This window comes from Ursus americanus, chromosome X, assembly GCF_024610735.1.
Source record: "Ursus americanus isolate L20-20 chromosome X, mUrsAme1.1.p, whole genome shotgun sequence".
In the NCBI taxonomy this organism is placed as follows: Eukaryota; Metazoa; Chordata; class Mammalia; order Carnivora; family Ursidae; genus Ursus; species Ursus americanus.
In genome coordinates, this window is record NC_142164.1 from 49,518,940 (window position 1) to 49,533,044 (window position 14,105).

The window sequence follows — 14,105 nt, forward strand, 5'->3', positions numbered from 1 at the left end:
GCCGAACAAAACAAGCCTGCATACGTAGAGTAAATACTGCTTATGTTCATCTATAGAAATGTCACTTCAAGTCATTTTAGAAGGCTATGTATTATTCATTATATTATTTTTGTTTCTGAAATTGATGTAACCTACTGTCTAGAACTGTCTTTAGAGTCTGTGGAACAATAAAAAAAGTATTTTTACTGTTAATAAACATTCATCCTCATAGATTTGACCTTTAGAAATTAAAAAATATCAAACAGATCCAAGTCTGAAGAAAGAGCGGGTAATGGGATTGGATAACAATAGTATTTGGGTCAAACATGAAATGTTAATTCTTTCATTCCCCTCTACTTGAGCTCCTAGAAAATGTTCCACAGAGGTTAGTCCAAATTGTTTCTAATCTTTAAAAATTTCAAGCCCACCCCAGATCCTCCACAGTTAGTAAATGACCATGTTTCCTAGGTCCCTGAGAAGACAGAGCTTTTTCAACTGCATCATACTATTCATGTTAAGAGTTATTCTATATTTCCACCCTCCCTCCCAATGTTAGAGTCTTCTATGTGTTTTTAAGCATGATACAAACTATACAGCTTTCCTCTATAAATTATTTATTAGTACATTTGAAAAGAGGCATGCAATGTTTCTGCTTGTAATTTAATGTGATCTTAATCTATAAACCCATGGAGTAGGAATCACAGAAGGCTGAGATATGCAGGTTGGAAGACTTCTTACAAGGCCACTAAACATATTCTCTTCTTTTAATGATGACAAAATTAAGATCCAAAGAGAGTAAGTAAGTGTCTTACTTAAAGTCACAGCTAATTTGTGGAAAAGCTAAGATCAGATCTCAAAACTATCACTTCTCATTCTAGCCCCCCTACCTTTTTTTTTTTTTTTTTACTACTTTATATAGCCTCTAAAAATCACCCAGAATAAGAGAAGGCATGCAGATAACCACTGGGAGACCATACATGTTTTCATTTTAAACGTTGGCGATGAGAATAAAGCACTGAACACTGAAATGCTTTTTCTTTTTGTAATTATTTCAGGACTCCACTTTCCACAAAATATGCTTACAAAAAATTTTACGAGATAGATCATCACAATTTGCTCCAGTCTTGTGTTGTCTAATCAAAGTGCCAGTGAAAAATTAAGGAAACCCTAAGATTTTCAAAGGGAATTTTAAATGTGCTACTTAAAAACAAGAACATTACAAATATAAAGGTCTTTTAAAAAGCGTGCATTTTCTTCCACCAATAAAAATGACAACTTCACACAAACATTTTATGCTCAAGCTCTGAAAATCTAATCTGTAACTGAAAGAGCAAAGACATTTCTTCAGATGCCCTGAAGTAACTTCAGTAATACTCTATAATTTCTAGAGTGATAGCAAAAGTGATTATCTAATCTCTAAGGTAAGTCATAACTTTGAAGAGACAGCAATATGTAAGCACTTTATCTTGCTGTCAGAAGGCTGAAAACTGGAGAGTTTTTAGACTTGTGCTTCAATCCTTCTCCCTGCACCAATAGGAGAGAAATACTATACTAATGCTTCATAGGGTCTAGAACAAAAAAATGCAACTTTTGGTAGAAATAAGTACAACTATAGATATGCTTTCATGAGACAAGGAAAAGACAACCTGAAATCCAAATAAAATTAAGATAGCCATAAAACTTGTATCTACATAAGGCATTAACATACAAAGAAAGGGGAACCTCAAATTCCACCAAGCCCACATGAAGTAGCAGAACCATTTAAAAGTGGTAATTATAAAATTCAAAGAAGATAAATCCAAGCAGAGAGAGACAGGAAGAGAAAAAACATGTGTCATTTTGTTGCTATTTAATAGCACTGTCTTTAAATAGCGTAATAGGTTACACTAGCTAAAAATCTAACAGTTCTCCAAGGGAGCTAAATATTGAAAGTGAGAACTGCAAGAAAGCAATGAGAGCAATATATTCTGGTTGACTGCTTCAAACTATATCCTTCCAATAAACTAATGTTATTTATCGCTAGAATATAGCTAGTGTTTTTCTTCCATAATAAATGTAAGGTGATGAGGAGGAAACAGTAGCAACCTTATTTTATCAGGAATGAAATCAATATTCTGTGGTTACATTTTAATCCAGAAACATGAAGTACTAAATAACTGAAACAACATTTATAAAGCCTCACATAAAGAAAGAAGATAAAATATGTATTGTGAGTGAATAATTAATTTAACAATTATGACTAACATAAGTCTTACCTTCTTTGAAAATTCCACTGCCTTTTGTTCACTTTCTTCAACTTTTGCCTTGTTCACGCAAGAATCTATTAAGATTGACAAAAAATGATTAGAAATTATTGCATCAGATCTCTGGGCAAAAGATGGCTGCCAGCCTATAATTACTACTATGTAGACAATCATTTTTATGTCAATTGCTATTAAAGGTAAATTGACCTATACTACACATAAAACATAAACAACCACAATTTTTTTTACATACTAACTGAATTCAAGGATAGTATTGTTGAGTCACAAAACCAAGCATCCAAGAATGTATTAAACTAAATCATCATCATTTTAGAGGTATTCAATTATTTTCAAACTTTCACAATAATGTAATTCTTTAAATTTTTTTTGCAGTTTACTATGAGTGGAAAGGTGACAAAGAATCTATTCTTAAGATTATTAAGACTCAAAATGACCTTTAAAATAAGGCTACGATGGGAGACACAACAGCATTCATTAATTCAGGTTTTCTATAGAAAGATTTCACTTAGGTAACTTCTAAATCTGGGGCAGAATGTATTATGTAAATAAGGAAATAAACATTAAATTTCTCAGCTCTAATCAAATATCTCAGAATATAAATAACTGAAGAACTGCTTTTTGGCAATATTCTCATTATTACATATGCAAGTCTATTATGTATCTAGCCATTCCACACCTATTTATTCACCCAAAAGAAATGAAAACATTTGTCTATACCCTTGTATATGAATATTCATGATAGCTTTATTTATAATAGCCAAAAACTAGAAAAAACCCAAATGTCAACCAGCAAGTAAATGTATCTACAAATTGCAGTATATCCATATACTAGAATACTACTTAGTTATAAAAAGGAATGAACTATTGATACATGCAATATAACAACATGAATGAAATTCAAAATAATTACATTACATGAAAGAGGCCAGACAAAAAGAGTACATCCTATGTGTTTCTAGTTATATAAAATTTTAGAAAACAAAACTAATCTATAGTAAGAGAAAACAGATCAGGGATTATCTCAGGATGGGGAGAGGTGGCGAAGCATGGGAAGGAGAGATTACAAAGGAGAACACAGAAACTTGAGAAAGTGACACAGATGTTTATTATCTTGGCTGTGATGATGGTTTTAAGTACACATACAAATATCAAAATTTATCAAATTATGTTCTTAATAATGGATAGTTTTTCTCATATCAAGTACACCTCAATAAAGTTTTGTTTTGTTTTGTTTTTCAAAGAACTGTGTATAAAGAACTAAGGCGGAAATTGGTAAATGATGAGACAAAGAGGGGGCAGATCTCTGCTGTGCTGTCAATGGTTGATAATGATCTTGATTTAAATTTCTGTGGTAAGGTATTGAAGACTTTGGGGCAAGGAATTGATCGAATTTATGAAAAATACTAGACTTACAGAACTGTAAAGAGTCTCTATGTTCCTCAAGTCTAGGTGACGTTAAAATCAAGATCCATAGATTTCCTGTAAGTTCTTGAAACACCTGCTAATTTTTGCATTTATGCACGTGTGTGTGGCTCTAATCAAAGTTCCACAACATTCATCAGAAAAAGTCCTCTGACCATAAAAAATATTAAGAACTATGCATATATTTGACTTATCTGAATTTACAGTTGATAAAACTGAAGAAGAGAAGTTAAATGATTTGTTCATGATCAGAGATGACACCTGGATGAGGTAATAATGGGTTTCTGAAGCTCTATTCTCTCTCACTTGATGCCTTCATCTCCCCCAACCTCAATGCTTGGAAATATTCCCTTATAACACTCTCAACAAAATATGAAATAAACTACTGAGTTTATCAAGCTTATTATCAAATATGCACTGAGGCCAGCATTTACATTAATTCTTAGGGAAGGTAAATTGGTGTACACGTTCTGAAAAGCATATGGCCTTTCAAAGTTCACATCCTCAATTACAGGAAACAATCCTAAGGAAATGACAAGAAAAAGGCAAACATTTATACAAAGAATGTTCATAGCAGATTAATTTATAATTGCAAAAACCTGAAAACAATCTAGATGTACAATAAAAAAGGACTGGTTAAGATGGAATATTATACACACATTCAAAGTCACATTTTGTAGGGTTAACATGAAAAAATTCTCATAATATAAAAGTCCATGAAAAATCAGGATATAGATAGAGAGAGATAAAAAAAGAGATATAAGAAAATGTACTTAGCCAAAAAGTGACTAATGGTGGTGGAATGTACTGAGCTGAAAAGTGAGATTGGTGGTTTATTCTGTCGCTTACGTAAGCCTCTATATTGCCTAGAATAAATGAGCATTGGTTTTAAAATCAGAAAATAATACATAATAATAATAAGGAATTGATCTTTGAATATTACTGTGAGTCTGCCTTGTGCTATGAGTGAAGAAAAATACATAAATGGCATTCCACAGCTGTTGTTTTCTTCCTTTAAAGACAAGACAAATGAGTTCATGCCTAAATCTTAGCAATACTGATTTTGATTAGGAATAAAAACTGTTTAACTGTAATGTCATATAACATAGCATATTTCACAAGAGAGGTTTCACATCATCCTTCAGAGATTGTTCCAGAAAGTATAGCTAACTAGTAGTCTAGAATGATATAAATTCAGCAATCCAAGTAGATGAACATGATCACTTCAAATTCTTTCCTAGCTTTAAGGTCTAGGAGAATATAAGTTGATCTACTTTGATAGAATTAAAAGGTCTGAAGTTACTGAAGTAAACCATTATTTTCTTTCTCAAATTTGAACACTAATACCTACTGCACATGTGATTTCTATAAAACCACGGAGGTGCCAATATAAAATGAATCAAAGAATTTGAGTCATGTTTCTAAAAAGCAAATCATTCATCTATAATAATATGTTCTTCCTGTGGGGGGGGGGCACTAATTTTAAACTGAATTCAAGAGCATTAAAACTTATCAAATAGCTTAATATTTTCAATCTCACAGGCAGAACTCTCATGATCAACATAATTAACAATTATAGTGATTGAGTACTCATAGACACAATGACTTACCAGATATTACTAAAGAAGTTCTGTGAGAGCACTATCTTCAAAAAGTGACTATTATACAGAAGAGAGTGAAACATATAGGACATTGAAGATAATATTACATACCTATCAGATGCGTGAAATCAATGTCTAATCTTTGCCTATACTTGAAATCTGGGTCCATACCACTGCAGTGCAGCACTATCTGTGAAACACACTCCTCAATTATTTTGTAATACTGTGGCCTGAAAGACAGAAAGTATTCTTGAATATCTTTTCTACCTATACAAGTCAATTTTCTTAAGAAGTGGTTCAGGGGCACCCAGGTGGCTCAGTTGGTTAAGCATCCAACTCTTGATTTCGGCTCAAGTCATGATCTCAGGGTCATGAGATTGATACCCCCCCACCCCCATGTGTTGGGGCTCCATGCTCAGTGCAGAGTCTGCTTAAGATTCTCTTCTTCTCCCTCTGTCCCTCCCCTCGCTCACAGTCTCTCCCTCTCTGTGTCTCTCAAGTAAATAAATACAAAAACTCTTTAAAAAAGTGGTTCAGCATGATAAAAGAACTGTCTTTTTCTAGCACTGTTAGAAGAAATCTTTCTAGCCACTATATTCCCTTAAGAGAAATATGCCTAAACTTAAGGATGGTTTGGACACTATAGTATAAAACCCATCATGATGTAATCAACTGTGAACACTTCCTGACTTAATACTCTAGTTTGCAGGAATTCATGCTTGTGTACTTATCAACCTTATCTACTTACTTCAGTAATTGTTCCTAAAGTGAATGAAAACAAATGACCTGTTAATCCTATATCCATGGATACAGAAATGGTTCTAAGTCTCTACAAGTTCTCAGTTTCAGTAAGGGATGAGTATCTTGGCGTTAGGTGGCAATGCCTTAAATTTACTACAACACTTTTACTCAAGATTAGCTATAACAGGTTACAAAACTGGACTAATCTACAATATTCCAAAGATCTATCTACGCATGTTTTCAATCCATTTTATAGAAGCATATAAACTTGATATGCATGGCCATAGCCTGAATTTGTTCAAAGTGTCAAAGTTTTTTAAACATATCCTAATTTGTAATCTATCAAGATAATTCTGGCCTTAAAAAGTAGCTACTTGCATACTTCAAAATTTTTTAAAAGGTACTTTTTGCATTAAACTTTAGGGAAAATTTAGTATTTATCAGTGGCTAGTAAATTCAACAGAGAAACATCGGAAAGAAATACTAGTACAGATAAATTAAGACATACACATCCTTAAGATTAGTGTGCTGATAACTAGCCAACCTACTAAAAGTTTGCAAACAAAGCCAAACAGAGTCTAATTGCTCTTATATGTCTTTTGTCATGGGACTGGCCTCAAGAGTAAGAATAAATAGTAATACACATTAACCCATTTTAGGTTTTTTCAAGTCACCAACAGTTCTAGGATAAATACTTTCGGATTATAAGCAGTCTAGTAAATGACTTGGGTAAACAAGGAAAACACAAGGGTTCTCTTTGAGGCCATGTTAATTATCTATAAGTATAATCAAAGTGCTAGTCATACTTCTACCTCATACCGATGTTGTTAGGATGAAAAAGATGTTATATTAGAGTAACTTCTTATATATTCAAAGTTACTGAGAAATGGATGGTTTCACGAAAATTATTTCCCTAGGTAACTGTGTACCCATAGGCACAGTACCCCTTTAATTGCCAGAACTTTAGAAAACATTTTAATTACCATCTTTTCTGCTTTAAGAAAACAGCATATAATTAAATATTTTGACCATTTTTCAATGTCTCTGTAGTAGCATGATGGCCATGAATTATTGTACAAGTCTGAACTATAATAGCTTTCTATATAACCATATAACTGTCATCTTCATTGCAACTATACCTGATCCATGGTAGCTTGCCTTTACCATTTAATCAAACAAATTTTGAGAAATCAGGGAACCTAGGTTGCCAGAATTTCATGCCTATTAGAGCATGAAGAACAACTAAGAGTCTCTTGAATAGTTAAATATAAGATCATGACCATAGCTTATAGGTAATTTCAGTCACTCAGAAACCTTTCTCTAACTTTCTGGTTTTCAGATATACATTTGCAGTTACCAGACTCTGAAACTTCTAACTTTATTGATTATCATCATAATCATTTATCTTGAAGAATTACTGGATATAAAGCTGAAATATTAGTATTATTTTTTTAGCTAAGATCACTATATTATTAAATACTAGAAAGGAGAAATAAAAGTAAAACCTAATTTATTAAAATGTACATGAACTTAAAAGTTCCACCACAGACTCTTCAGTGCTTATTCTGTACTATCATTATCTAGCAAAGAAAATTCATCACAAGGTCAGTAAAATCTGTTGGGTTCTTTGCTACTAAATGTCCTGTCACTGGAGTACCCAGTTTTATACATATATCCTTCTGGCCCAATTTAAAATAAATTCCCACCTTTTAAAAAATTTTATGCAAAGTCATCAAACCCTTACACACTATGTATGTACATACACTACCTAGGATGAACTACATTATTTGTTTTCCTTAAATACCAAATTCAAATTACACAAATACTAGTACTCTCAGAACTGCCTCTTACCTGATATAATAATCATTTCTGATGAGCAAAAAATGTTGCAGAATGGATAATAAGTAATTTTCAGCAGCAGTGTCCTTTAACATGTTATATAGAAGATGATACACTTCATTCATATCAGTGAAAGTAAGTAAAGGAAAAAAAGCTCTTGATGAAAGTTTCATTCATAACAAAAGCAGCTTCATTTTTTAAAACACTGAAGTACACTTTTGTTTCCCTTACTGTTTCTAAACCTTCAATTCCATGATACAGTATTTTAAAATTGCATAAATAAATTTAACCTATGGAATCACTTTAAGCTTTTAATGAGAAAAACAGACTTAAAGAATATTTTCAAGACCATTTAATCATCAAAACTCTAAAGCATCAGTTATTCATTGTAAGTTACAAATGATAGCTGGTATGAGTGGAACAGCAATGCCATTAGAGAAAATGGTTTACTCTTGGTCTTCCTGTGGCTGTGATAGAGGACCTATATTATTCACGTAAGCCACTACTCCTCTATTTTCAGGACCACATAATATAGAAGGTAATGGAACATTCTATGGACTGCTAAAATATCACAAACCAGTTTTATTTTATACTGATAAAATATTTACTAAATGTGAAATTGTTATTGGCTGCATTCATTTGTATTTCATTATTAAGAAAAATGGAGAATAAAGACAATAGAACTTGAATCATTTTTCTTAGGATATAAAAAGAGAGGAAAAAGGATGTTTTTAATAAACTAGATAACAAATTTCAAACCTGAATTCACTTTTATAATAAAACTGAGGACCTGGAAAATCAATGTAAAAAAAGATAGAAGAGGAAGTGTAATCAAACATTCTAAAAATAACTTGAAATGTCAACATTTTCTCTGAAGTAGAATTAAGTATATGATGGATTATTTCTTAGACCCCATGTAAGAGTGTTATGTTAAAGTCTCATAAGGTTTTTTAAGTGGTTACAGAATGAAACCAAAAATAGCTTTATGTTAAAGTTTTATTATAAGAGAAATCAATACAAAGCAAGGAAGCAAGATATATATTAATATAAAAAGCATTTAATATTATGGAAATGACTGTAGACTAGAGTCACTAATGATGGATAAGAAATTACTAGCATTGATCCCTTATAATAATGACATTGTTATCCATTGCACACACATTTATCCAATGCTTATGTATAAGATACTTCAATAGTAGCATTGGAGGAAAAAGATGAAACATAAAACTTCTGCCTTCAATCTCATAGGGGCACAGAAGTGTATATAAATAAGACAGAAAGTACTATAGGAGTTTCAAGGAGAGGAATAGTCCAGCTTTTTTTTTTTTTTTTGGCCGTACTGGGAGGAAAAGGGAAGAAGACATAACAGAGAAAAATTCCACCTCAAAGGTCATTTTAGTTCTGAAGTATTTCCCAATCTCCCCAAAACCCATAAGTAAGAAATTTACCGAGTGTGAAACAAACAGCCAGCAATGCTGTGACGACCATCTTTTAGATCTAAAATTATCTCATATAAAATCGTTGCCAAAGGAAGATTATACACTAGTTCTATTTGACTCAAATGTTTCTACCAGACAGCCTGGTTATAGTCAGATACTATCACATCTAAACTTTTTTTTTTTTTTCACTAAGGAACCAAAATAGTTGGATTGAGAATAAGGCATTTATTTGAACTGAATTATATCTCTAAACCACTTGAGTACATTTTAATAAACTGAAGCAGTATACTACCTACAGTTACATATGAACTCAGTGAACTTTTCCCCTCAAATTCTTGTATGTGAGGTATATGCCTTAGGTTCTTGTCTATTCAAGACTATTGAGCTGAATATATCTATAATGCAGGAAGCCATTGTGCAGATTTCAATGTAGTTTTTGTAAATCATCAGGACAGTCTGACAATTCCTCAACATGAATCTCAAGGACAGCATCGTAGTGAAGTACTAATATAAATAAATGAACATAAATTGGGCTGGCAGACAAAAATTCTAATAACGGTCCATAAAATAACCCACAAACCCCTTTTTCATAATACATGCAAAATTATTTTTGTGGTTTGTCAAAAGGATATTCCATTTCTGCTCGAATGTCATTGAGACGGTGTGATAATTCATTTAGGTCGTCTTCTTTGTTCTCATCAAATACCTTCAACTGAATATCAAGCTCATCATTCTCTTTTTCTTTTAGATCCTAATATATAAACATAAAACTTAACAGATGAGTAACAGTTTGACAACACCATATTTTGGTAATAAAGCACAGATATTATTATTCATTTATAAACACAAAAGCAAGTTTATATTGATCCAGACACTTAGTTTTCTGAGAGAAAGTAAGTATACTATGTATTTTCCTATTTTAAATAAAAGAACCTCATTGCATTCATTGCATTTTCTTTTCGAGCCCCAGATTTTGATTATTTACATTAAAAATTAACAATCACTTTAACAAAGGTGGAAAAAAACTAATTGCTAACAACCCAAATTGAATGCTGTTGTTTTTGACTAAATACACTAATCAAAGTTCACAAAAGAACTCATGCAGCTAGAACATTCACATATGCCTCTGGCAAAAAATGCGAATATAGATCAATTGTATTAATGAAGAATAAACGCAAGGATATATTCAAGCACAACAGTCCCAAGTATGGCGTAGTAAGTTGTATAAAGAAATTTATTTTAAATGATATTTTATGATTTCGAAGCAAAAGGCATCAGGATTTTTTTATCAAGCTGCATGACTAGCCTCCTCCCCCACTTTTCATTTTTGCTTAGCTGAATCGCAAAATACCAACTTGGGCATCAAAGATTTGTTTTTGTAATACATTATAAGCACATGCATTACAAACCTCTGACAATTTTTAAAATAATAGTATGAACAAAATCTTTGGAAGCATGCCACACTAGAGATTGTTGGGCTTAATATATATCACCTGGAATATCTTTTAATATGTGTCCATTAAGTTGCAGCTTTCAAAACCCAAATCGATAATCCCAACTGTGGATGCTCAAGGGTGATAATGAAAGTGGGACTAGGATTTCAGAGCTGAGCTTGAATTCTAAAAGGAAATGCAAGCATGATGTACTTCAAATTAGGTCAATAAAACAAAAGAGGATTCATTTCTTGTTTCTATTTTCATTCAACAGAACAATTATAAATGAAGATGCAATGGCTATTACTAAAGCCAAATGCAAATTTATGCATTTTCTAGATTTTTTCTAACATTCACATAATAATTTACTGAAAATTTACATATAGAACATACGAAAATATTTATTAGTATGTTTCTAAATAATTTCATATAAAATATATGACAAATAGATGTATTTACACTTAGTTCCCTCTTTAGTAAGTTGCTTTAAATCTAATTTTCCACTTTTAAATCTATTGGAATGCAAAATTATCTATCATTGGTGGGTCATATTATCAGGTGATTTCAGAACTCCAGTCAGACAAGAGCAAAAGCCAGACACACCTAATATAAGTGTCATTGCAGAAATAACTGTTAACACATTTTACAATACAGACTTTTACTTATTCTTCTGTCACAATATGTTCTTTCTTAGATGCTCACTACAAAACTTGAATACTTTTAAATATGTTAGAAAAACAAAAAAATCTAATCTAAATACTGCCACTTAATTAGCATCAAAACATTATAAAACATGGAATCAATATGCATAATTAAAATATTTTCCATGAAAATAACTGGTTAAATGTTTAACTGTTTTTAATTAGGACAACACATTACTTATACTATATATAGTATGTGAACATATATAACACAATATAAAAACGTAGGCATAGAGTCTGCCTTCGGCTCAGGGTGTGATCCCGGAGTTATGGGATCGAGCCCCACATCAGGCTCCTCTGCTATGAGCCTGTTTCTTCCTCTCCCACTCCCCCTGCTTGTGTTCCCTCTCTCGCTGGCTGTCTCTATCTCTGTCAAATAAATAAATAAAATCTTTAAAAAAAAAAAAAAAACGTAGGCATATAAATGCAATCTTATGTTGTTTATTAACAGTCACCATTAAAATAAATATATATGCAAGTATACACACACACATATATATAAAACTTTCTTTCAGTCACTTGAAAACTGTATCCATAAATTCTTTTTTTTTTTTTTAAGATTTTTTTATTTATTTATTCGACAGAGACAGAGACAGCCAGCGAGAGAGGGAACACAAGCAGGGGGAGTGGGAGAGGAAGAAGCAGGCTCATAGCGGAGGAGCCTGATGTGGGGCTCGATCCCATAACGCCGGGATCACGCCCTGAGCCGAAGGCAGACGCTTAACCGCTGTGCCACCCAGGCGCCCCTGTATCCATAAATTCTTGATGAAATAAACACTTAATTAATGAAATTTTTCTATAGCACAAATACGATATCCTATGAAAGGAAATGGAAATGCATTACTAAAATTTTGTACTTTAAAATATGGAATATCATAACATTACTGAATTACAGTATTATTAACTATTATGTGAAATATTGTAAGCGTGTTTCAGTTTTTTTTTTAAACAGAACTGCTGTATGGATATAGAACTTTGTTCGCAGAGTCTCTAAAACATATAATTAAATCTCTATGAAATAGTGTACTTCAAAGGAAACTCCATTACTAGTACATCACTGATTACTAGTCAAGCAATCAAAATTGAGTCTTCAACAGAGAAAGAGTTTGTTGCTATTTTAAAATAAAGATGCCTGCTGCCTACAGACATGTAGACATGTCATACAGACATTCTTACTATCTTGTTCCTTCTCATACCTAATTTACCTAATATTTTCTAAATTTATTTAACAAAATAAAAAGCAGATTGAGAAAACTTCACAAGAAATCAATGAGTCAACTATAGCGCAAACACTAGTTTAAAAATCACTGTAGAGTATGTAACAACTCACTAATCCCAAATAACTAAAGCAAATTTATTAAAAGAATTTTCCATATAAATGAAGTATAAACTCCCTTCAAACACCATACTTTATCAATAGAGATGGGGGAATTTTGAAAATAAATTTTTACAGAATATAATTAAAATAATCATCCTTGTCTTGAGGATTCTTATTAATGAAAAAAGTACCACTGTACTATATTATTACGATGGTCTCAGGAGTTATCGAAATACTAAGAATGATTCTTCCCTAACACTTAATGATTCCAGAGAGGTATAATTCTTTTTAAGTTTTTATTCAAATTCCAGTTGGTTAACATACAGTGTAATAATAGTTTCAGGTGTAAAATATAGTGATTCAACACTTCCATACAACCAGATAAGTCTAATTTTTTATTCATGTACCAACTATTTGTATTAGCCTTAGCCACATCTAATTTGCTACTTTGAATATAATAAATAGATTCTGGAAAATTAAGTTATCTCCTCCTGTTAAAGACACATCTATGAACATATTATTAAGCTTCCATGCATGTGTACAGATGTTTAATGCTACCTAAAATCCAGTGGTTTAAGCTTAAATATTTGGTAAATTAGTGAGTTCATTAGATAATAATTGACATGTCAGGTACATCTAATATACATTGAAGCATGACCATTCTGACCTTTGTTCCAAATTGTTATAATAAAACTACAAGAACAACATCAGTTGTGAAATCTATGGTATTAAAGAATCTCTAAATCTTCTGGGTCTCTCTGCCTGAATTCTGATTCTCAAATATAAGAAGTACCTGAGGAGGATTTGTTTCTTTTCAAACCAAACAGCTCCGCCTTACCCTCAATATGATTTTGATATATTCTCTTTAGGTGAACATGTCCAACCTCTTTAGCTGAGAACCAGTTCTATATATAACCATATTTTGCTCCATTGTTTTAGGGAGAAAAAAAAATGAGAATCCTTGTAAGTTCTATTCCAAAATTTTAGGAGGCAGACACATAACACTTCCTACTTTTTTCTTGCTGAGAATCACTGAGATCTGGGAATCAGGTCATATTGAAAAGATGTGACAGTTAAAGAAAAATCTAACTGGATACATATATGAAGAATGCATTTATTAAGAAGTACATGGTGCCGCATGAGGCTTAATATACAGCTACAGGGCCAATGGGAAAGTGTAGCTTAGAACGATGGATACAAAATCTTCACTGTCAGTGTAACCAAATATACCATGAGACCACTGAACCCAGTAAAGATAAATACACCAGAGAAAAGTAAAAGGTAAGGACAAGAGCTATCATTCATTCTCTTTCTGAAAAGAGGACAACTTAAATAAATTAAAATGAGAGTAACAGTTTTTTTCATCAA

General features: G+C 32.1%; 1 protein-coding gene across 3 annotated transcripts in view; it reads right to left on the reverse strand.

The window, feature by feature from the left end:
• Window positions 1-14,105, reverse strand: part of DIAPH2 (diaphanous related formin 2) — a 988,957-nt gene that overhangs the window by 690,029 nt on the left and 284,823 nt on the right. For all 3 annotated transcript variants that reach the window (XM_087859798.1, XM_087859797.1, XM_087859796.1), the window contains 4 exons: window positions 9,918-10,036; window positions 7,859-7,975; window positions 5,378-5,496; window positions 2,235-2,299 (listed from right to left, as the gene is read on the reverse strand). In XM_087859798.1, coding sequence (XP_087715924.1) covers window positions 2,235-2,299; window positions 5,378-5,496; window positions 7,859-7,975; window positions 9,918-10,036 — 420 coding nt within the window. The remainder of the gene's footprint in view (window positions 1-2,234; window positions 2,300-5,377; window positions 5,497-7,858; window positions 7,976-9,917; window positions 10,037-14,105) is intronic.